The sequence below is a fragment of the Zonotrichia albicollis genome, chromosome 4 (genome assembly GCF_047830755.1).
Source record: "Zonotrichia albicollis isolate bZonAlb1 chromosome 4, bZonAlb1.hap1, whole genome shotgun sequence".
In the NCBI taxonomy this organism is placed as follows: Eukaryota; Metazoa; Chordata; class Aves; order Passeriformes; family Passerellidae; genus Zonotrichia; species Zonotrichia albicollis.
This window is the reverse complement of record NC_133822.1, coordinates 27,946,308-27,971,646: the sequence shown is the minus strand read 5'-3', so window position 1 is coordinate 27,971,646 and position 25,339 is coordinate 27,946,308. Positions and strand designations below refer to the sequence as shown.

Below are 25,339 nucleotides of genomic sequence, written 5' to 3'. Positions count from 1 at the left end.
TTAAACTGTAACATTTCTTCATCCTCCTAAGAAGACAAAAGTAATTCCATGAACCACAGACCAAGATGTCCATGTGGCCCAGGGCTGCAGGACAAGTACCATATTCCTTGGAGAGCTGTGGAGAAGGGGAGCACTGGGAGAGGCCTCCAACTTACCCCTCGTGGTGATTCTGCTCCAAAGGCCCAAGTTCAGCCAACCATACAGACCCCAAAGAACTCCCATGTGTCTTGGAGTCCAGAACACCAGGAATTCTCTCTCCCTCTATGCCCAGGGACTTTGAAGAGTCAGGTAGTGATGGAGGCAGTGTTGGTACTCAGATTTTCTCAGGGCAAATTGACATGTGTGTTGGGCAGCGAATTTGTAGATGTGGCTTTTTTTACATAGCTATTTATCCTGAAGGCTGGGAAGGCTCAAACAATTACTTGGAAGGCTAGAAGTTGCCCACAGCATCAATGGATTAAAATGTCCCTTCACCATATTTATGAGCAGAGAGAGATTCACCTGAGAGACATTTCCTAGCAGATCCATAAACTTGCTGCTTCTACTGAGCTTCACATCATGTGAGTCAACAGAAACCCTAAGAGTACAGCAAAGGGTGAATCAGTCTTTTATTCATGCAATAAAAGTATTGCCTGAAAAAGTTCAAACAAATGGAAATTGAAAGACCTTTTTGTCTCAGTTTCCCCATCAGTCACAATCTCATCTTCCACAGAGATGCTGCTCACACAAGTTGTAAATATAATGAGTCATAGAGATTTTCTCTCATTTATCCACAAAACACCTGCCTCACTCCAGATGTTACTGAATAGAAATAATCAGAGATGGCTTTGTTTTAAACACTAATCACCAAGATTATATTAAAAAAAAAGCTTGGTTTTACTCATGTTTTTAGTGTAGTCACACTCAGGGATCCAGGGCTCCATTCTACTTGGTGCTTTACACCAACAGTTATTTTCTAGATTGGGTGACAAAGCATGGGAATTTCATCTGGAATAACCACGGAACATCATTCAAGTAACAGCATCTACTGCCTTCCCACATGTCATTGTTAATATAATTCCTGCACAGTAACATATTAAGAGGTGCTGAACTCCATGAGAATTTAGGGCACTTGGAAAAATCAGCTTGGAAATGCACAGGGACTCACAGACAAATGCCCTCAATTGCTCCCTGCTGCCATAAGCGGCTTTTGTACTACAATTTCATGGCTTTTTTGTGCTCATTCACTTCACACTGATAATCTCACAGGGCCACTGGCTTCCCCAGAACCCAGCCCATTTCAACCAGCTGAGCTCCTAAGTGGTCCTTAGTCTCATTTCCTGCTACAGAGACATTCTGTAGGGGCTTCTTCCCTCCCATGGCACCATCCTGTAAGGAGTGACAGGACAAGGGGCAATGGCTTCAAATGGACAGAGAGCAGGTTTAGATTGGATATTGGGAAGAAATTCTTTCCTGTGTGGGTGCTGAGGCCCTGGCACAGGGTGTCCAGAGAAGCTGTGGCTGCCCCATCCCTGGAAGCATCCAAGGCCAGGCTGGATGGGGCTCAGAGCAACCTGGAGTAGTGGAAGGTGTCCCTGCCCATGGCAGGGAGATGAACTTTAAGATCCCTTCCAACCCAGACCATTCTATGATTCTGTGATCCTCCCCCACCCTGAAACAAATAAAAATCCCCTGGGATGTGTTTAATAACTCTCAGTGTGATGTAGAGAAGTCAGTCACATCCTATCAGCCATGATGCTCTGAAAAGATCCAGCTGTTTTAATTGCTTTGTCATCATCACTGCTCATCAGTGTTTCACCATGGAGAGTAAGAAGTCCTGGAGCTGGGTGTAAGTTTTGGTGCAATTCACACTGAAATGGAGGAGACTCACCTCCAAAGTGAACATAGATTATGTTTGTAGAAAAAAAATTTTGGTGTGTGTTTTTAACCATGTTCTGCACAAAGTAAGATAAACAAGCAGACTTAAAGTATCACAGCAGAGATTTACTGTGAGAGAAATAAAGACTTAATTCCCCCACACTTCCAGATAATATTTATCTGCAGGAGGTTTTAAATTCCCTTGTAAAAGCAAATACAGCCTGGTGCATATTTAACTTCCACTACAGTAAATCATATTTTCTGATATTTTCTGCAGTAGCTTTATCACTGGAGTGTTAAAGAACTCTGGAGAAGAGTAGGAGTTAAAAAGTTTGCTTGCTCTGTAGATGTCTCCATCTGACCTTTTCCATGTATCCTAAATAGTATTAAATTAATTCTCCATCTTTCACTCATGTTCTTCATAAACTGTTCCATATTAAGCACAAATTTATGCACAGGAAAAGAGAACAATTTAAGTCTTCACTAGAACAGTAAAATGGGCAAAATAAAGGATGCTCATGTCTTTATTTGCCTTAATTTTTATTATCTTTAAGCATATTCTCTGTGACCACAGAACACTGTTCAGAGTCACTGTTTAGAGCCAGCAGATGAAAATACATTTGGTGTCACTTTAACACATCTCTCCTTTAAAAGAGGCGAGTTTTCCCCATATATTATACTACAGTAGAACCTGATAGGCAAGATTCTTTCCTTCTGGCCAAACTGAAGCTCTTATTTACGTAAAACTTTATCAGATGTGAATAGGAAATGAAGACCCTTAGCTGGTTAGTTCAGAAGAAATTAGTTATTTTGACTTGCACCAGGGCATTTTTCATATTATATAGGAGCAATGAACTGCACAAATGCAGCCAGTGAAATCTCTTTTCCCATGTTCCTCACATTCATATTGGTACCCAAGTCACAGGAGTAAGACCTGAATAAGTATTACCAGAAGGAGACACAGAAATCAAAAGACCAACACCCGCACTCTGCTCCCTGTCTGTCAGTCCCAAATGTTCCAGCCAGGACGTGGGGTTGTGTGGACACACTGATCTATTCTGGGCTGCTCTCTGTCTTGGGGGCTTTCAGCAGGATCTGGAAGGTGTCACAAATGGGTGAGATCACAGACACCTGCAGGCCAGGAGAAGCACACCCCAGTCCTGTCAGACAGAATGCAGGCTTTGAACATTCATTAGCAAGAGTGGCTCTATACCCTTCTGTGATACCCAGCTTCCATTTGCTACCTTTAATTAATAATTGAAGGTATTGGCTCCCATTGTTCCCAACTGCTGTTCAGGATCCTTGACAAATAGATTGATACCCTGGATTAACACAGCACAGCCTGAGCATCCCCAGACCCTTGACTGGTCTAAGGGACTGACACAAAAGCTCCTTTCACATTTCTGAAACTCCTGAGACAGAACATGGTTTCTCTCCCACACTGAAAAGCTACCAAAGGATGAGAGCAGCACATGAAATATTCACACGGCAAACAGACATGGAGCCAAAGTAGATCAGAGCAGAACTCCAGGCCTGCCCAGACCCCAGGAAGACTTCACAGTTTGCACTCACATCGAGATCTTATTGTGTTTCTTATCCCAAGTGCCAACAAGGTGCCGTGCTGGAGATCAACATTACTCCAGCAGGACCAAAGCAGTGGGTTCAAAATCTCCACACCAAACATACAGACTTGCTGGAGACTCAGCAAAAGCTTCACACAAACTGTGTGGTTTTGACAGACTGGCCACAGGACAACAAAATGCAGTGGTCTGGTTCATGCCACTTTAATGTCTCAAACACTGGAGGATTAATAAAAACATAAAGGAAAAATGTGCAAAATGTTAAGAGCCAAAATGCCAGAAACCAATGTGGCATGAAGTCCACAGGAAGACATTAACCCATTGTGATTTATTGCACAAATTTGTTCAAGACAAGAACGTTTTTGTCAGAACAGTGTTTTCTTCACAGGCAAAAAGATTTTCCATTTGGTGTTTGGAGCCTTAAAGTTAATCCATCCTTCTGTTGAACTAAACCAACTCCCCAGGGTGACTTTGGGGTCTCAGCTCAGCTGGCAACACGCAGTTCCAGCTGCATCCCTACACTCCAGTGACCAATTGTCACTGTAACCCCAGAAGTGCACAGCCCTCTGAACATCACCCTGTCACTGCACAAACCCTGCAGTACTCACATCTTTCCCTCTTCAGGACTTAAATATTAAATACCACAAGAGTTTAAAGCCTCATTAGCAGTAAATATTCTTCTCTTGCAATACAAGCCATTTCTTTATCATTTAAATAATCATAAAAGAGTATGTACCCCAAGTAGCAAGATAATTTTTAATTTCTCCTTCTAACTTTCCAAATTCTATCCAAATTTTTTTTTTAAATTGCAACTGAAACAATCAAACTTGATAATACTAATTGAAGCTGCAGGTGTCAGGGCAGAGGGAAATAAGAATTAGTATTATTATTAGTAGAATTAGAATTATTATTACCCATTAGTATTTCAGGAACATTTGCAAGTGATTTATTTGCATTAAAAGCCACAACAACAGCCAAAGTCCAGCAAATCAGGTTTCTTTGGCTAAATAGAAAAGCACCAAAGGAAAGCTACATCGCTGAAAGATAGAATTGGCTTGTTAGGGGCTGAAGATGAATACTGGAACACACTGAAAACAAACCAGAAGACTCAAAGAAGAAGGCAAAGATGCATCTAAACACCTACCATTGCCTGAGTGATTCCACTTGAAGGCAGAACCCTGTTGCCAGTCTCAGCTCCCACCATCAATCCAGAATGTCTCATGACCCAGCTGCCACAAGAAACTAAACAATCCTTTAATTGGAGTTTAGTGCAGAATTCTGCATGAAGATTTGTGTTCAGAATGGCCAAACAGCAATGAGCTAAACAATCAATACATGAAAAACTTTTTTTTGTCCCCCAACCTGAAAAGAAATAGTTAAAATCTATTGTGTATTCTCAGTATTCATGACAAATGAGCTGGAGGATCCATCTGGGTATCAGCCTAGGAGATGTGGAACTCTAAATACCACTTCCACTGCACCTGGGTTTCGCTCAGCAAAATTCTTATGTGAACTGAAAACAGGTGAGAGAGGATGGAAAGGGTGACCCATGAAATGCACCCATCCTTGACCTGTCCTCTTCCTAAGGACCAACCAGAGCTTTTTCTGCAACTCTCCCTGTCACAGTGACAACTGCAGGCTCCTCTGCTCCAGAGCCAAATGTGCTATTGCTCCTACCTAGTGAGAGGAGGTCACCAAATATACCATCTACAATTACAGTTTCTTCTGCTAGCTGTAAAAGGTTTCTATTCAAGAGTTGCAATTGTCTTCTCGTTGGAATAAAATGTGAGGTATTTTAGGAAGCTCTTAGAGGAGCTGAGTGGATTGAAGCATTGTTGAGCTAATTAAAGCTTCTTTGATTTTCCAACGCTTAATCTAACACTCGGTGAAGTGAGCATTTTTATTGCAAGGCCAGCCATGGGAGATAATGCAACTCCAAAAGTACCCAGTAGAAGCCTTGAGCACAGAGTGTTTCTCATCTGAGAAAGACCACAAAATCGTGGTGTTTCTGCAGCCTTCTGAGGGGAAAAGACACAACCCCGTTTACTCCTGTGGACTCTGGGTTACTTCAAGGGCCTGTACCTGGCTGTTGCAGGCCAGAGCAGCTGCTCTTGGGGACAGCCCTGAATCAGATGTCTGACCTGTTCTGGCAGTCATACGATCTGACTTAAACTGCCATCCTGAAGGCACCTGCTCCAGGTGCTGCAGAGGATGCGACGGGCCACACCCTAACACTAGGGAAGGGTGCACCCATCAGAAAAGTTTGGTTTTGCTTTCAGAGCTAAAAGTTGTTTTATGGCTTGGAGGAATTTTAGGATTCACTGAAGAATAAAGACCTGGTTTCTGCGTGGCAAGAGAGTGCATATTCACACCTGAGATCCACAGGATTCCATAAAGCAATTGTTTTGTAGGCACTAATCAAAACAGTACACAAAAACTGATCAACTTCCAAGATTAACTGCCAGATAAATCAAGTTTATGTTGAAATCAACAATATTATACAAAGAAGGTAACAGGAAAATAGCACCTTGTTACTGAATGGACTCAGTTCCTCTCTGTATTGAAAGTCTGCTGAATTATTGCTCCTCTTAGAACACATTTGCCAGAGCAGCTGAAGAAAAAGGAGCTTATTCCATGGATCCTCATGTCTGTTACCTAAGATATATCTGCAGAGACACATTTTTTCCCCTCAGTGTAGGATGCTTTAGAAAGAACTTATATAGGAGGTGGCTTGGTGTAACCAAAGGAAGGACTCAGCATACAACTTTCTTGTAAATTATGCAGTATAAAATACAAGAGAGGAGGATTTGCATTTTGGGGTAAAAAATCCCACACGTTTACTTTTGAGACTAAGGGATTAACACAGAGATTCAACTAACTCAGTACACAGTGTTGGTTGGTTGGACTTTTTTGTTGTGTGGATTTTGTTTTTGGTTTTTTTTTTTTAATTGTGTTTTGGGGTTTTTTGTTGTTGTTGTTTTTTGGGTTGGTTGGTTGGGTTTTTTGGGGTTTTTTTATGGAGTGATTTTAGAGGTCAAAATCATGTCCTAGGACCTGGTCCTGAATGCACAAAGTTTCAACAGGAAATAATAGGAGCTTTGCTAAGAGCAAATGGGAGAAGACTACTGCTGCAGAGATGATAAACATGCTTTTTTTGGTTTGGGTTGGGTTTTTCCAAACACAAAAAAGACAAATAAAGAAGCAATAAGACTTTAGACACACCTAGAGCCAGCAAAACTCAATAACAGTGATCACCCCCTTGACCATCACAAAGCAGCCAACAGCAGACAAACAGCTTGGACCAGACCCATTCAAGATCACTGCAAATCGTTACTAACAACTCAACAAAACAATTTCAGACAGTTTGCAAGTGATATTCAATCAACTGACTAAACACTCAAAGCTATTGATGAACGAGGGTTTAATTGACAAAAGCTTTTCTTGACTAAGAAGTCAGGCAATAAAATCACAGGAGAGGCCACACAAAATGTTCTGCCTCGTGTAAGGTCAGGATATTTTCACTTCCTTTCACCAACGTGTGATCAGCACTCTGTGTGTATCCCACTGTTGGAAACTGCCCCTATCTCCTAAAAAACCCATCTCTAGGTGAACTCCCAGCACACAACACCTTTGGCACAAAATAACGAGCATGCATGTCATTGCCTCCTTTGTGAACAATGCAACACTGGGACACGGCATGCGTGGCTCTCCCAGCACGCTCTGCATGAAACACGCCGTGATAAAGCAATTTTCCATGGAAAACAACATCAACTCACTTGGATTTGCTGACATCCAACCCAACCCAAAGCCCATGGTCAGTCACACAGTGGTTTGAAACCTGGTTACCAGTCTGCACTCAGATGGTAAGGTTAATTAATACCCACAAACCTTTGGAGGATGCAGTCAGTGCTCATGGCCAGTAGGTTTAGCGTGATTTTGAGTTTTGGTGGGACTGAGTGATGCCTCAGTAATGAGTGCAGCACACTTTGGCCCTAGAACATTATGCAGGGCTAGGTCGAAAGCCTGCACAAACCAAGCCTTTGGATTAATTGCACTGTAAAGCTTGAGTAATCATTTACAAGCCTCTCAAAGCCCACAGCCACATTTTCCACTCACTGCATTGCCATTTCTTATACCACTCAGTAGGAAAACCATCAATAAAGCAATCATCAATTTCAGACAGAAATGGCCAATAGTGACAGCAGAGAAACCAGACTCCAGAAAATAACCAGACAGATTAAAACCTGGGTAATATCCTTAAAAATTATCTTTAATTGGTGCCAAGTATGAACAGATGAACGAGTACAGAAGCAGGTAAAATTGCATAGATGAAAACTATGCATTTCAAATAGTTAAGAACTCATAACATCAGATGTTTTAAAAATGGTAAGTCAAACAATTTCACTATTTGGAAGTAAAATGAGCTGTAATGTGACAATGAAGTACATACTTCACCCAAAGTATAAGCGATTGGTGAATGGTGGAAATAAGTACAGCTGTGTCAGCTTAAATGGTTTGTTGCCCTGATGGTGCACTTTCATATGGAGACTATTCAGTTTATATCTTTCACATCGGCAATATTTGATCTTTAAAGTCAGAGGTATGTCTGAGAGGCCATTTACAGTTCTATTGACCGCTGTTAGTTATTCATTTCAAACCGACATACTGCAAAAAACACAATGTTTTACATGTAAAGGAAAGGAAAAAAATATTTCATCATAGCAGGCTATAGGTAAGGGTTTGCTGAATTTAGTCATAAAAATATCATTTTTACTTTTGTACAAAAGTAAAATATACATTTGATCCCAATTACATTATAGAAATGTCACTGAAACAATAACATGGATCAAAGACTGATGCACCTAAAAGAACTGAATGCAACGTCTTCATTTTATTATAGAAACTAGAAATGGATGATGATATTTTTAATATATAATTTGTAGTGACATTTGCTAGAGCCTGTGAACAGGTGAAATATACAGAATTACACAGATATTAACAGAAACATTGAGACAAATTTCAGTTAAGACTCAGTTTCATTTTATTTCCTTTGAAAACATCAAAGCATGCTATGCCCTGACAGCATAAATTGTTGACCTCCCTGGTAGCAAGTTCACCTGTACTGAGTGAAACTGTAGAACACCTGAAGTTTCTTTTTTTTTTTTTTTTTTTTTGCAGATACAAATACTGACTCCTTTAAGAATACTTGATAAGCATTTCAGGAAAAAGAAATTCCCTACACCTGATTAAGTAAAGCCAGAACAGAAAACAGAAAAAGAAGCTCAGCCTGAATTAAGTCCAACCAAAAGTGAAGTGTAGGTCCCTGATTAAAGAATCTCAGAAAAGGAGCCTGTTCCAGACTTGCAGGAGGCAGATTTGGGACAAACTCGCCCTGCTGTGCAATTGCAAGGACAGCTTTCGAGTTCCGTCCAGCTCTGTGGCTGCCGAGGCTAAATCACACCTTGGAGCTGACTCTGCGTCCCTGTGAGTCTGAAATTACTCTGAGGAAGGAACACTGTCATCAGGCTGCTGGAAGCCTACAGGATCAGACCATTCCTGGAAAAGCTGCAGTACCTCCCTCTTCTTCAGGTTAGGGGAAAAGATTAATCCAGAATGGCACCCCTCAAGCAATAGTTATCAAGGTAGTATTTGGAAAGGAATACATTCTCTCCATGTATTGCATATGTATGCAGAAGATTTTGTGCTAAAATACAACTTTCCACCTTTTTCTAATACATTTCTGATGTTCCTGACCTAGTGTTGGTTGTGTTTTGTTTAATAAATGTACATATAAGAAACTGCACTGTTCAAGTGTGGACTGTGGAAAAGTGAAACGCCCTCAGCTCCTTAAAATCAGCAGGTTTTGAGGTTCCACTTGGGCTGCAGCTCTCTCACAGTAGAAACTAACTTCCTGTACTTCTGCCTAATGAAAACAATTGTCCCTTGGTATTGAAAAAACCCTGTCAATACAAGTTACCACTGCTACTGCTGTCAGTTTGGGCACCTGCAGCCTATAATGAATGACACACAGCTGATTTGTTAAGAAGCGTCTGATCTCTGAAATCTGTGCGTGGGCAAAAACCACTGCTGCAAACAAGAGGACTTTGGCTGAATTTTGTCCTGTCTTCAGTGCTTCATTCTGTATCACAAGTGCTCGTCCATGTAACTAACAGTACATCAGGCTAGCACCTGTGCCATTCTGTAAAGTGGAAATTAATTTCCTTGGGCCACAATTGTTTTCGGCTTCCTCAACGGCAGCAGTGGTGCAAACCAGGAACAAAAGGAGGGACTCACCAGAACTGGCACCAGGATCAAGTGTTAGTTTTCCCCTCAGTAAGCCAGGCTGTGAATCTGCAGCACTCATGTACCAAAAGTTTTGGTGCACATGGGCACCCCCTGCACAATGGGGTCACTTCCAGTACATCTAATGATTACTACAGTCTTATCTGTCTGAATGGGCTTGTGAGGCAGATGAGGTAAACTGCATTAAGCCCCATTGTGTTCAGAATTAAAGCAGCCTTAATTCAATTCAGATTACTTCCTTTTCAAAAAGAATGACTCCAAATCAGATTAAGGTTGCTTTAATACTGCAACAGAATGTCCATGCTGGGCTTTAAAGCAGTTTAACAAATCTACTTTAAATGCACACCTTTCATTAATTCGGATTAGGTTTCCTGAAGTCCCCGGTGGAGATAAGGCTTAGGACACCCCATGCAGGGAATCTGTATGGGTTTGCTAGTATGCTGTGAACTCACAGCCTGGCTAACTGCACCCCAGCTTCCTCATGAAGGTGACTAAATCCAGTTCATGGCCTGTGCTGGAGCTGCCACACAGAGGGTTTGAGCTCTCGGCAGTCTTGCAGAAAGCCCTGGGTTCTGTGAAGGAACAGGGTACAGAGTCCTTCATTTTCACTCTCACCCTTGCCCCTCTGCCTCTCCCTACTGCTCTAGAGCTAAGTATGGTAGAACCAGATGGGGAATTTTGGCAGGGATACCAGTCTATGGGATTCCTGCCCACTGACTCTCAGCTCCATTCCTGTCTCTGCACTGCAGTGCACTGCTGTCTTGCCCTTGCCAGGTAAATTCCCCCACCCCTTTCCCTGAGTGGATGAAGGAAAAGTTGCACAGAACCAGTTAAGAAGCACAGAGAGGGACAGAGCAGTGGGTGGTGGTGAGGGTGTGGGGAATGACTCCTGCTGGAAAAGCTTTCTTCCCCTCACCAAACTAAAGACTGCCATATCCACTGGGTTCCCTGTCCAGCATAACGTGGGCATTACTTCCAGGAGGTACCTACCAATGGAATTCTTTCAGAGAAGCACTACACTGGCCATCAGCTCATTTCCAGTCCTCTTCCAGTTACATAAAAAACCCCTTATAGTCCATGTCTAGCAAAAAGAAACATAAGGGCCAAAAGGAAAAAAAAATATATATAAAAAGAAAAGAAAGAAATAAAGAAATAAAAAAGGGATACTTGCTGATAAGAACAGGCAGTTTGTTAAGTGCACCTTCAGGCCCACAAAGACATTTCAGCACTCCCATGTAAAGGGAGTAAGAACCTTGTTTTTGTTATTTTTTTGTGTCAAACTTGTCAAAAATGCATGCCTATGCTACATGAGATTAATTCCTGTATTCCATATGGGTTGAGATCCTTTGCAGTGAGCTATAAATGGACAAAGCAACATTCAGGCTCCCCAAACCATGAGTTCTTATGATCCGTCCCAGTCTCTTGACAAAGAATCGCTGCATGCAGCACTTTTCTCTCTGCATAAGCAGAATGATCATCACTCTGCACATTAAATTAAGGTGTGCACACCCAGCTGTGGCAGAAGGTACCCAAGTGAGGCCTCATCTCCCAGATGCATCCTTCTGATCATCGGTCCCATAGCACTGAATTGATTATTGCTGTTTAGTTTAGTCAGATGGTGGTTTTATAAGCTGAGTGCAGCATTCAAGTCCATTTTGATATCAGAAGTCATATCTTATGATTCAAGAGTTTGGGAAGATCAGGACCACTGGCCTTTAACAGGGAGAGAGGTGTACAAAGGGCAAGGGCATGAGCAGGGGACAGGAAAGAAGCTTTACAACATCTACCTAGACGATGTAATGCCCTGCTCTATTTGATACTTTGCACTTCTTGCAGGAATTGGAGCTCCTTCAGTTCTTGATCTTTCTCATCACTAAGATTCACAGAAGTCACACAGTGAGAAATAAAGTCAAGTCTTTCTGAAAACCTGGCAGGTCAAGCTTGTGCGTAACTGCAGAGTTAGAGTTGGGTTTTAAGTGCTTTATTTTATATATACATGTGCCTGCATATGTATGTGACACACACAGGAGCAGACATACATATATATCTTTCTGATATACATATATCAGAAAGATAGGGGAGGAAAGGATCTGTACACCATGGAAGGAGATGTGTTCAACAGCAGTTGGCCACATGCTAAGTGCAGAATGAAGATCTTCAACTTTGTAATTTGAAAAATTAAGATTAGTGCCTATATGTTTGTTCAGATCTTCCAGGGCCTAGCAGTCAAGGCTGGCATGTTGCAGAACATATCTTCTCCTAGCATTGCTTCCCTCACCAGGAAATGATGGAAGTACAGTAAGACCAGAGACCAAGAAGAAGAATATGGCTCAAAGGCTTTGATGGGATCTAAGATCTGAAAGAGGATGGAGCAGACAGGGATGGGAGGGCCTGGCAAAGCCTTTCCCATCTACCTGCTGGGGAACCCAAGGGAAAGAAGAGCACAGTCCTTCAGTCTGGTTGCCTGACTGGGCGATGCCCAGGCTCGCATTCCTCCTGCACCCTGCCCTACAGAGACAAGCTGCCAAAAAGCCACCTCAGGGAAAAGAAGGGCTGATACAGTGATGGCAGTGATGCCTTTATGAACAAACCGGGGAAATCTGAAGCTTTGCATGCACACAACTAAGAGTTATTTGGCAGAAGCTAACGCAGAGCCCTGCAACATCAGCCTAGCTAGGGAAGGAAAGTATTCCACGGGCACTGGTGATCTCTGCCTGCCTCTTCTGCATCCCTCTCACTCACACTTGATCTTTCTATCCCTAAACCTTTCCATGCTGTACTAGTAGACAGCACAGGACACTCCTGACATACAGGACTGACTCCTCATCCTTTCCCTCGGTGTCTCTGATCCACTCAGTTCCTGGAGGCACTTTCAGCAGTTTTGGGGGGTGTAAGATAAAGGCACTGCACAACTCTCTCAATCAATCTGCTGGGTCTCTTCAGTGAGTTTTGGGGGGGATACAAAAAAGTCTCAACTGATGACTGCAAAAGAAACCAGCTGCTGCAATTCGGATGCATGTAATAGATAAGTTTCATTTACATTCTGAGAATGCACCAAAAAGCATGCATCTGCACCTTTCATCTATAGAGGATACTAGGTTTTTAGCTGTTGCTATATATAACTTGACTTGTTAGTTTTCCATATAGCTTTTCCTTTAAGAGATGGGATATGTTCCCTTCTGACAATGCCTGGACAAAAGCCAACACACTTCCCTGAGCAATGCAGGAAACAATCAGGTTTCTCTAATCAGTTAATTCAGGCCCTCAGTCTATCAAGCACTTTTTTTTGTTATTTTTATTGTTATCATTATTGTTGTTATTATCATCATCATTATTATTATTATTATCATTGAATTCATGCACTAATTAATTCAAGTTACACTTTAATCAAATAGGCCATAATGCTGAATATTTGAACATGCTTTGATCTCCAAAAGTTATTGTTCCCCTTTGACTAACATACGCACTTAAATACAGTACTTTAAATTACTAGTCAACGATTTAATAAATTAAGGAGTGCACTTCTGGTGAATGCAAATCAAAAAGAAAAAGAAAAGAAATGAAAAAAGAGAAGAGAAAGGACCTATTTTTAGAAGATTCAGCTCAAACGAAAGCTTATCCGCTATTGACTGAGGTAACGTTTCAAGCATGCGATCATAAAATAAATAGTATCAAATTCAAACATGCTTATATTAAACTCCATTGTGCTATCTTGCAACAGAGGGGCTTAAAGTTTTGTATCCAGTTCCAAACGGGGAGCAGGGCAAAGTGTGTTCCTATCATCTGCATGTGAGAGGACTTAGCAGCATTGCAGATGTTTTGTCTTCAGTTTTGTTTGTTATTCTCCTTTTAGGATATTTCTTCTACGGAGAGCAAAAGAGGTTTTTTAATAAGGTGCTGTGTGGATCTGTAGGTTGGAAGGATGGAATCTTTCACAGAGGGGGTGGAAGGAAAATTTGCACTCCTTCATAAACACCATGGCAAATGCTTGCCACAAGTTTTGGCTGATCTTTTTGTACTATTATTATCTGATGCACTGTCTTGCAACTGTGTAGTTTTGCAGAATATTTTTACTGGAATTCATGCATATGCTTAATAGCTCTAAAAACTGTCTTGCTTAGTTTAAGATAGCTTTATCAAAAAAAAAAAAAGAAAAGTGAAAGAAAAAAAAAGAGGAGATAGGAGAGGAAAAGTTTAGGTCTACATCATAACGGCTTAAAACTAAACTAGTTCAAATGGTTATAATTTGCCAGGTGGAAAATGTTTTTTTTTGAAAATAAACAAAATTTTATCTTTCATGGATCCTGGAAGCTTCTTTATTGCAGAGCAAAGATTTGCAATGCAACAATGCATTTACGAGGTAAATAAAGCATTCAAAGACTATCAGTAAAGCATCTACAAAGTGTGACTGTGTCACTAAAGTCTTCAAGCTGTGAGTGGGGATTTTGTTTTGGGTTTTTTTTGTTTGTTTGTTTAAACATCAGTCAGCAGCTTGCTTTTATTAACGCAGTTTTGGTTGGCTACAGTGCAGTTGCCAGTTCTGAGATTAGCCTCTCTAAAATTGTCTATGCTATTATTCATATCCTCTTCGATTTCCATGTACTCAGATTTGCTGATTGTGGAGGAGCTGCGGCGACTGAGATCACTGTCAGATGCTAAATTAGGGGAGCTAACGTGAAGTAACTGAGCCTGTTCTTCCCCTTCTGTTTCTCGGTGGTAGAAGTAGTTGAAGTTGGACACGATGACAGGTACAGGCAGGGCAATTGTCAGCACACCAGCGATGGCACACAAGGAGCCTACGATTTTGCCTCCAATTGTCACAGGGTACATGTCACCATAGCCCACAGTGGTCATGGATACCACCGCCCACCAGAAAGCATCAGGGATACTTGTGAAATGAGACTCAGGTTCTTCAGCCTCAGCAAAATATACCGCACTAGAGAACAAAATCACCCCAATGAAGAGGAAGAAAATTAGTAAACCTAGCTCTCTCATACTTGCTTTGAGGGTCTGTCCCAAAATCTGGAGGCCCTTAGAGTGCCGGGAGAGTTTGAAGATTCGAAAGACTCTTACCAGTCTGATGACTCTCAGGATGGCCAAGGAGGTGGCCTGCTCTCCTTTCTGAGTCCCCTCCCGCTCGGCCATCTCAGTGCCCAGGGTGATGAAGTAAGGGATGATGGCCACAATGTCAATGAAGTTCATTATGTTCTTGAAGAAATCAGTCTTGCTAGGGCAAGCAAAGAAGCGCACCACCAGCTCAAAGGAGAACCAGATGATGCACAGGGTCTCCACAACAAAGAAGGGATCTGTGAAGATGTTGGACTTGTAGACCTGGGTGGTGTTGTCAGTGCGGTGCACTGTGTACTCCTTGTCCTCCTTCAGCTCAGGTAATGTCTCTAGGCAGAAGATCACTATGGAGATGAGGATGACCATGACAGAGACTATGGCAATAACCCTTGCCGGCCCAGAGCTCTCTGGGTATTCAAAGAGGAGCCACACTTGGCGCTGGTACTCCCCCTCCGGCAAGGGTCTCTCCTCATCTTTAATGAATCCCTCATCTTCTCGAAACTTCTCCATGGCCTCCTCGCCCAGCTCATAAAATTTTATCTCCTCAGAGAACATGTCCAGGGGGACATTGACGGGCCGGCGGAGCCGCCCCCCAGACTGGTAGTAGTAGAGGATGGCGTCAAAGCTGGGCCGGTTGCGGTCAAAGAAGTACTCGTTGCGCAAGGGGTCAAAGTAGCGCATGCGCTTCTTGGGGTTGCCCAGCAGCGTGTTGGGGAACTGGGCTAAAGTCTTCAGCTGTGTCTCGAAGCGCAGTCCCGCAATGTTTATCACCACGCGCTCACAGCACTCGTGGTCGTCGTGGGCAGCGGGCTGGTAGCTATCCTGGGGGTGGCCAGGTAGCGCAGAAGTCTCATCCATGTTCTCTCCAGCCATCACGGTCATGGTGGCACAGAGGAAAGGGACCAAGGGGTAGGGGAGAAAGTGAGGGAAAGGGAGGAGGAGGAGGATGGAGAAGCACAGATAGACCCAGGGCAGTTCAAGGTGGGGGAGGTTGAGGGGGTTGAGCTGGGGAGCTTGAGGAAAGGGTGGAAGGGGAGCCTAAAGGATGGAAATACCCAAAAGGGGAAAAGAGAGGCAGGATGAAGGGAGAGGCATCAGGGATGATGGGAGGGTGAAGAAAGAGGGAAGAAGTACCTTTAGGGGAGGCAGAGGGCAGGTAAGGTGAGGGGTCCTGTCCCCCACACCGGGAGGTTGAAGGTCTATGGAGTGCACCCCCAGGCTGGAGTTCCCCTCCCCAGCCGTCTCCTTTAGCCTTTAACTCGATCCGTCCACTTTTCTTGCCGGCTTCACCATCGCCGCAGCTGCTGCCACGAAGCTACCACACACACACACACGCACACGCACATACACATAAAATAAATAAATAAATAAATCACGGGCTGGCTGGGAGGCAAGTCCTTGCAATGCCAACTCAGCAAATTTCCATCACCTGCCTCTTCCTTCCCCCCTCCCACCACCACCACCACTGCCCTGGTCCTCTCCTCTTTTGTGCTGGGGAGGGAGAGAGGGATGGAAACACTCTGCTTTGAAGGCATAAAGCTCACTTGCAGGATGGAGGCTGCCAGGGAAAAGAGAAACAGAATAAACCAGCCCCCAGCCCCTCCACATACACACACACATTCAGGCGCAATGGATTGGCTTTCACATCAGCAGGAACATGCCGTTCTGCCCACTACAGCAGTACATGCGGAGTTCTACGCGTTCCTACACATCCCTGGACATGCACCAGGGCCTCCAAGGCAGGAAGGTGCCCCGAACTCATCGGGAGGGCTTCCCGGGAAACTTCAGCGGGGTCAGCTCCTGCAAAGGAGGCTCTCGAGCACCGCGCTCCCTGCTGTGGAGACTTAGCTGAGCACTGACAACTTCACCACACCGACTGGAGGGGGGGGAGCGGATTAGGAGGGGGGGAGGCAAGGCATCTCCTCTCCTGCTTTGCAGCAGCTAAATGTAACTGGGAGAGAGAGAGACAAGGGGAGGGAGGTCGACATCCCAGACCCAAACCGTCCAAAATCGAGGGTAACGTCGGCACGGAGAAGGGGCTTTTCCTTACCTGCTCCGGGTGAGACGCGCCGCTCAGGAGTAGGAGCCAGTGCCGGAATGCGTCAAGTCGCCTTGCAGCAGCATCCAAAAAAAACCAAACCAAAACAAAAACCGCAGCGGCAAACTTAACCCTCCTCCTCCTCTTGCGCCCCTCTTTATAACGCAGCGATCGCTTTACAGGGCTGCCTGCGAGACACTGAAATATTCATACACTGTCTTAGGCTGCACAAGGGCTAGTGGGTTTAATTAGTTTCTGCTGAGAACCGCAGTGGGGGGTGGGGGGGGGTGTGCGTGGCAAAGAGCGCAAAGTACCTTTTCCAAAAGGCTTGAGTTAGTCAATAAAATCAAGGAGTCCTAGATAGCTGCTGCCTCTCCAGCTCTCTTGTCTTAGGACAGCTGGAAAAGGAGCCGGGCGCTGGGCAGCGGCGGCGGAGGAGATGTCAGAGCGCCGCAGCCCTGCAGCCGCATCCCCGGAGTCGGTCTTGGCTCGTCCCGGCAGCAGCAGCGGCGGAGGCAGGAGGAGGCAGGAGCTGGACGCGTGTGGCAGGAGCGAGAGTGCAGCTGAATGCATAAGAGCGAGGAGCAAACTCGAGCCATTTCTTGACGCTGCAGTATCAGCAGAAACCTGAGAGCTGTTTGGTGCAGCTCGGGGATCGGGAGGGCGGGGGAGCCGGGGGCCAGGGCCGGCGGAGGAGGGAGGGATGCGCGCTGCCCCCAGGCCGGCCGCCCCCGCACGCTGCGCGCCGCGCCCCCGACGCAATGCGGGCGGCCCCGGGATGGGGCTGCGGGAGCCAGCGGGAGCCCGGGCAGCCGGCAGGGGAGGCACGGGCGGCCCGGACAGGTGAGCCGAGCAGCCGCCGCCCGACGCGCCGAGGGACGGCGGGACAGCGCTCGGTGCCCCCGCAGCAGCTGCGGCGGAGCGGGGCCGCACAGCCCGCACGGAGCCCGGCTGCGGCCCCGGAGGGCGGCGGCTGCCCCGCAGTGCCCGCAGCCCCCCGGCCCCGGCCCGCCTCGGTACCGAACGGGGCTGCGCCAGCGGAGACTCCTGGACACATTGGCGGAGGCTAAGTCCCGAGCGGAATGGGTGGAATTGGGAGGGTTAATCGTCAGGCAGGGACAGTGCCCTTTCATGCTGCTTTATCCCACCAAATTGGTTTAATTGATGAATCACATAACTTCGAGATGAAAAAGACCCATTATGTCATCAGCTGGCCTCCCCTGCCAGCACAGGATTGTTCCCCACAGTATATGATCACTTACATTATATAAAAGCCTGCTGCTCACTTTGTCAGGGCGGGAGCGGTGATCAAATACAACCCGTGCCTGTGTAATTTGAAGCACTCCAGAGCTAAGTAACACCAAGTCCGTGTTTAACAGACCTGGTCTCATTAGCTTTCCACTGCATAATACATTATCTTCACTTAAGATCACCACCTTGGCAGTCCAAAAATACTTAACCACCTGACCTCCCTGGTCGTTTCTGTCTCTTCTTCCCTTCTCCTTATTTATGCCCACGTTTTGTTGTTTGGGGTAAGGTTTTTTGATGATGTTGTGGTTAATTTTTAATTTTTTTTACTAGAGCAAAAACCATTCTTAAAGTCCTCTACCCCTGGCAGTGCTGCAATCACAACTAGTTGGCATGCTGCATTCACCAGCCCTATGGAAACATAAGTGCAAAGAAACAAACAGATTTCCTGTCTAGCCTGGTACAAGGGTGGGTTTTGCTGTTGTTTGGTTTGTTTTGGCTTTTTTTCCAGTATCACATATGCTGAAAGTTTTGTGAGAAACTTCTGGTGAAGTTGTGAGCAAGAGAAACGTCTGTTTCTGCCACTCCCGGGTAAAACAGTCAAAACACTAAATAAAAAGAGAGAGTCTTCCTCCAGAGAAAAATAAAGCACAATTCTGTCTGAAGTTCAGCAGCTCAGCATCAGCACCCAGCTCTGGACCCTGCATCCCTAGACCCTATAAAAACTAAACTCCCCCCAAAAAAGAAAGGCTGTCCCATCACCTAAACAAACCAGGCTGTTTTTCAACCCCTTGAGAAACTCAGTGACAGCCTTCGAGTCAACATCCTCTTATGGCAGTGAATTCCATGCCTGGGTGACACGGCGGGCTGCAGGAGCTCTGCATTCGGTGTGCTTGGAGGAGCTCTGTGAGTGAGCGCTCCCCCGCCTCCAGTGCAGCGCTTTGTCCCTCTGTCCCAGCCCAAAGGATGCTCAGGAGTGGGCTGAAAATGCAGATCTGACACGCAGAGGCCCCAGCTCTTGGTGCTGCTCTGCCCTTGGCTTTCTGCAGGATTGCAGACAAGGATATACATTCTGCTTTTGCATCTGGAAAACAGGACTTAAAAGTGCTTCCTGTGCCTGTCACAGTTCCTTAGGCTGCTGGTTTCTGAGAGCTGCCTTAGCACAGCAGAACCCTAATCCTCATTGGGAGCTGTGTGCACACCAGGCAGAGAAATAAGAAAGAGGAGTGATAGCAACCTTAGTTTTTCCATTACAGCTAAAGGACAAACTGGGATATTGCTCTCCCCCCTCCTCATTTTGAATAGCTTTGAACTGTGGAATTTCTCTTTGCAATCTAACTACCATTACTGACAGGCAGTCATGCTGGAAGGGAGGGATGTTTCTAAGTGGGCTAATAGCCATAGGGTCAATAAAATATTGTTAAAGTACACAGACTAATGAGCAGTGTAACTAGGGCTTGCAAGAAGGTCGTATGTTACACATTATAGTGCTAAGTAGCTTCAATTAAATGTTGAGGAATGGAAGAAGAATATAACTTGCTGCCAGATTCAAAGTCAGGCTGCTGCTGTTTCCTACCTTTTACATTACAGAAAATGGCCAGCAGCTGAACTGGTCATCCCCCCAAAGAGCCACACTGAGAACTTCTCTTCAGGAACAAAATTTTTTCGAAGGGAAACTAAAAATTGCAAAAAAACTTTGCAGCTTTTTGTGGTGGGAAGTCTGGTGGTACTGTTGTGATGAGAAAGAACAGCATTTTTCTCTTTTTTTGTTTTGTTTTTCGTTTTAGAAAGAAAGAATTGAGTTGTTGATTAAAAGTCCTTGTGTGTTGTGAGGATTACAAAAAAAATTGTATTGAATGAATGTGAATCTGAAACAGGATTAAAAAAATGAGCATTGTCTTTACACAGTGAAACAGTCTTTAAATACTGTCACCAGGGAACCTGGGAAATCCTGATTGAAATCAATGGATGCAGAAGCACAGTGGATTTCTGAGCATTCCTGTGAGTGTCTTGAGAGGCCCCCAAAATTTCTTCACCCGAAAGAGACATTTTGTGTGATAAAAAACATTGTGAAATCCAATGGTAAAGGATGTCCTTGTTGCTTGAATACTACGGATCCTCACAGGCACTATAATCCCAATCCATCTAAGCATGGAAACCAACCTGGAAACAATATAGCTCCGTTTTGAGCTGCCTAAAGCCACCAATGAGTTGTGCGGGTGTCACCATACATCTCATTTAATGGCCTTGGGAGGCAGAGGATAAAGTGAGATGTTATGGCCCCAATTTGCTGTGCAGAGGGTCTGTCAATCATTCTGGTTCATTACATGGAAAGAGTCAACAGATGGAACCAAAGGTGAGCTTGTGGTGTTGACAGTTGGGTTTTCTTCCTTGAAGGCAACAAAGAATCCTTTAAAAGCTTTTAATCTTTTAACGCTGATTTATAAGCCTTGCTAATATCCTTCAGTATTATTTTGCATTTTTTGTGACTGGGATAATCAAATCTCATGCTTCATAGAATATTGATAGCTGATGGGAGATGACAATGACTTTGGTTCCCTCTTGTTATATAATTTCATTTTTTGTCCTGTTCCCTTTTAAAGCCTTAAATAAGGGTTCTCTGTGATCAAAAAAGCCAAGGAGTGGAACCAGTCCTGTTGCTAAACAGAGGGAAGAGGAGAGCTTGGGAGTTATTGCTGTGAAGAAGGAAGCAGAAACTGCCTTGACTCATATGATAGTTGTGCCATTAGGACCAGCCTGGAGAGAAAGGATGCCCCTGCCTTGCCTCTATATCCCACATCATTGGGTTGGAAAGGTGCAAAGTGTGGCAATAGGAGAATGGCTGGGCAGGGAAGAACAGAAAATGTTCTGTATTAGGTTGGGGTTGAGGTTTCTTCTGTCCTCCTCAAAAGCTTCTTATAATCAGAAGTAGAAACAAAGTGCCAGCCCTGAGCATATTCAGGTTTTTAACACACATATTCAGGTTTTTAACACACTTAATGGGAGCCACTTTTGGCTTTCCATAATTGGATGACTTAGTACAAGATTTTATAAAAGCACCACAGCAAGAATATATTTATCAAGAATGCTGCTGGCCACCAAGTGCAGAGAGCAGAGAGTGGCCTTTTCCTGTGTCATGACGGGTGAGTACCACATGAAGCACCACTGTCAGAGAAGGGAACATCTGAGGAGCACAAAGCACCACCAGAGAAAGCACGTTCCTGTAAAAGCGCAGAACCAGTCCTTACAGTGGGTCCTTGCAATACACAATCAAGAAGTCAGTTTTGGGAAGCCCGAGTTTGCTCCTGTCTGAAATCAATTGTAGAATGATTCCACCTGATAAAAAAAGATTCTGACACACATTTAAACAAAGCCCCTCCTCATATGGCATCAAGCTGCCCAAGAGTGAATCAGGAAGTGGTGGTGTTTTTGAAACAGTAAGCTTTGTTAGGAAGCCCCAAGTTGAGGCTGAGTGGTGATGAGTGATAGAATCCCATAATCATAGAATGGTTTGGGTTGGAAGGGACCTTGAAGATCATCTCATTGCAGTGCCCCTGCCATGGGCAGGGACACCTTTCACTATCCCAGATTGCTCAGAGCCCCATCCAGCCTGGCCTTGGACACTTCCAGGGATGGGGCAGCCACAGCTGCTCTGGACAACCTGTGCCAGGGCCTCACCACCCTCACAGGGAACAATTTCTTCCTGATATCCAATCTAAACCTCCTCTCTGTCAGTGTGAAGTCATTGCCCCTTGTCCTGTCCAGGCCTTGTCCAGAGTTTCTCTCCCTCTTTTTTGGAGGCTCCCTTCAGGCACTGGAATGCTGCAATGAGATCACCCCAAAGCCTTCTCTTCTCCAGGTTGAACAAACACACCGAAGTGTGCCTTAGGAACTCAAGGCATAACAGGCTACTCCTAGCGCTCAAATAATTTACCAGTCTTGCCATAGCCATAATCACAGCTACCCTACAAAATCAGAGCTGGGTTTAGCCCTAGCTGGGCTGCAAGGTCCCCTGCAACAGAGCTCTGGGAACACTCATTGACAGCAACGTTAGACTGCAGCAATGGGACTGAGAGTTTACAAATTTTAAGGCCAGTGGACAGTTGCAATCTCTTGATGAGCTGCCATGAAATATGGCACATTATCACTTGTGATAAAGGACACTGAGAATCCACTCACATCCATCACTGAGCAAGCCTTGTGGAGGGAGAAGTCCTCATGGGCTTCATTTAGCCTTCCCAAAAAGTGTTGCCTTATTGTTTAAGCAGGCTGGTCCCTGCCTCAAAAGATGACTGCAGACCTGAAATTCAGGCAACCAAACATGGCAGTCTGTTGGCATTCTCAGTGTTACTGAGGGAAAATTCCTGAAAAGGAAGGATGTAAAGGAGAGAAGTAAAGAGACCTACAGAGAAAGGAACAGACTATACATCAGTGGCAGTCAAAAAGAAAGACAAGAAATAGCTGCATAAAACAAGAATCCACACTCATGCCAAACCAGTGTCTACAGGATTGAAGTCACTAGTCTTCAGCAGTAATAGAAGTCAGGCTCAATTAGGTGTATCAAATTCAAAAGTGTTCAGTGTTTCTTAGGAGTCAGGGCAGCATCTTACACTGGATTCATGATTGTCTTTATTATACCTGACAGAGTGTGAATGCTGGAATCATCATTATGTGTTCTCCAGCAGAAGCTAAGACACGTTGTGGAAGGATTCCCAAGCACCAAGGCAGTGGCTGAGGGGCAGTTTCCACTGGAACTGGACATGCTGAAGGAGAAGGAGCCCTAGTCATGCTTCCAGACAGTATATTAAACTGAATGCAGATAAGCTGAAGCTTTCAGAGTACAGTGATGTCTATGAACTCTTCAGTGTTTCCAATTATACCTCAAAAACCTTAGAGCCATGAAGGAAATGTCCAGAGCAAAAGTGGTGAAGGATTTCTAGTTGTTCATTGAGAAGATAAACTACTAGATTCTTCTTTTTGTCCTCCTGCCTCTCAGGACATAAGAATTATTGAAGTTATCACACAGAGACAGGATTTGGCAGCAGTCAGGGCCCCATGTGATAGGGTAAAGGCAATCCAGTGAAGGGCATCAGTCCCAAATTGCTATAAACTCCTGGAACAGGCAGAGCCACAGAAAGCTTGGACCTTGTTGCAAAGTCAGCACCTGGAGCACTTCCTGGTGGAGCCCTGACAGATAAACAAGGTGCTGCTGCTCCTGCACAGGGGGTAGGACAATCCCAGTGTGTCACTTTGGGGCATGGTAGGGAGATGCAGCATGAGCTCCAGCAGAAGGAGAGTATGCTGAGGAAGTGCTAAGTGCTCCTGGAAGCTGTCTGGGTGTGATGATAAAGGTATGGAACCACTTTGTGTTCGGAGAGTGAAGCTCTGCTGGGAGGAAGAAGGAGCACAGGCACTGCCCGTCTCCTTACTAGGCAAAGGATTGAGTGTTTGTGTGTGTGTGTGTGTGTGTGTGTGCACATGTGCACGATGAGGTTTTTATTTAAAGCAGGGCAAGCAGTAATCCCTGAGGATATAAGAGCTGCCATCAGGAAATTAATAACTTCATACCTAGGGATAGAGGGTGCTTTATTGGAGCCCAGCTATTCCACTGGCCAGGCACCAATGTGCACTGCAGAGCATGGTCAGGGTAAACACTGATCAGCTGGGATCTTCCTACCATTCCAAGACACCTTTGCAAATGGTCATTTTATAGGGCAGGAGATGGATGGTTGGCTTGCTGGAAGCTGGCTCTGGAGGAAGCTCTGGCAAGAGTTCATTAGGAGAGGAGCAGTGGCTTCCCACTCTCTGACAGGCCTTGCATCCCCTGCTCTGACACGGCTTGTAGCACTCTACAGCAAAATTTGTGCCATTCAGCACTTCACAGGCCAGATTTCAGCACCAGATGTCTTGCCATGGGTATCACAAATGAAGAGGAGTGAGAGCAAACTAAGTTAGCAGCATAAACAGTGCAGGGAGTGATAGTCAAAACAAGGTAGTCAGGAAAGTGATCCTTACCTGCATAAGCTGGGATCCAGCAAAGCTTTTTCCCTAAGACTAAACAGGGAATGTCCAATGCGTCTACTGAAGAAAACGTGTATAGGAGGGTAGGCTGCAGTTCAGCAGCCAGGCTTTAGAAGCAGTTACACTATCAAGAAACTCACAATAAAGAAATGGAGAAAACAGAAGGTCAATGGCATCTGCTGCTCAGAGTGGAGCAGATATGAAGACAGAGAGCAGCAGCAACACAGGAAAGGCTGAAGGAAAGCAGTTGCAGCCTGGCAGGGATCATAGGCAGCAGCTACAGTGGCAGGAGAGTGCTAAAGGATGGCCAGAGGTAGTTGTAGAGCTGGGAGAAATGTCATGACACAGCTTGAGCAGAGACCAAACCAGAAATCATCAGCACCAAGGTGTTTGTGCAGCAGAGCTGCACTAATGGGAAATGGGGTAGCGTAAAAGATGTGAGGGCAACAAAAGCCTGGCCATAAGGGGTCCTTATCTCTTGGGGGACTCAGGATCTTCAGCCCCATCTCTAAGCTTGTAGAAAGCCTGAAAGAACCACACAAGGACAGAAAATGCTGAGCAGGTAGTTCAAGTGTCTGTGGCAGAGGGTTGGAAATGCTCCCTGCTACATTTGTCCTTCGCTGATGAAAAATCCCAGTGCAGGTTGCTCTGCAGAGCTGCTTTGGCAGCAGAGCTTCCTCTTGCTTTATTTTCATCATGCAGGAGAGGCAAAAATGCTTAACAGGGTGTGTTTCAAACATATACTTGCCTTAGAGCCCAAATATAGAGTTACAGCTGCATGTCCTCTTTCGGGAACAGGGTTCCTGCTGACCTGCCTGCCCAGAAAGCTTCTCGTCTGCTGGAGAGACAGCTCAAGTGAAGCAGAAGCAATTATTTACAGAAAAAGAAAGAACTTGAGTAAACAAAAACACTGGCGGCTACTGCATATTAAAATGAAAGACCCAGATGCTTTGAAGCTTTGTCCCCAGGTGATTTTAAGTGCTCCAAAATAATTCTAAGTCTTACCCAAAATGAAGGCCACGAGGCATCCCTCAGACACTACCAGGTCATCAATGTCTCATCTTTTACTGAGCTTTGGACATTGCTGTTGTTCTAGCTTCTCAGTCTTGCTTTTTTGTGTCTTGTCCTACTTTATATATGGGCCATGGTCTGTTCTGGACTCGAGAAGTTGGTGACCTATTCCCTTTCTGGAACTTCTTCTGTGCTGGCTGTGGCAGTAGAGTAT

At 44.8% G+C, this 25,339-nt stretch overlaps 2 protein-coding genes across 2 annotated transcripts in view; both read right to left on the bottom strand.

The window, feature by feature from the left end:
• LOC102073313 (very long chain fatty acid elongase 4) overlaps positions 1-16,994 on the bottom strand; it is a 91,986-nt gene extending 74,992 nt beyond the window's left edge. Inside the window, exon 1 of the mRNA XM_026796652.2 lies at positions 16,858-16,994. The gene's annotated coding sequence lies outside the window, so the exon portion shown is untranslated. The remainder of the gene's footprint in view (positions 1-16,857) is intronic.
• Positions 13,011-17,000, bottom strand: LOC102073484 (potassium voltage-gated channel subfamily A member 1). The gene is made up of 2 exons (XM_014270896.3): positions 16,858-17,000; positions 13,011-16,122 (listed from the first exon to the last, which is right to left on the bottom strand). The coding sequence occupies exon 2, from the start codon at positions 15,687-15,689 to the stop codon at positions 14,214-14,216; it is 1,476 nt and encodes a 491-aa protein (XP_014126371.1). The 5' UTR covers positions 15,690-16,122; positions 16,858-17,000; the 3' UTR covers positions 13,011-14,213.
• Between the last annotated feature and the right edge of the window lie 8,339 nt (positions 17,001-25,339).

What these genes read in the sequence shown, in the direction of transcription:
- LOC102073484 (XM_014270896.3), bottom strand. Translation starts at nt 15,689, where the DNA reads ATGACCGTGATGGCTGGAGAGAACATGGATGAGACTTCTGCGCTACCT.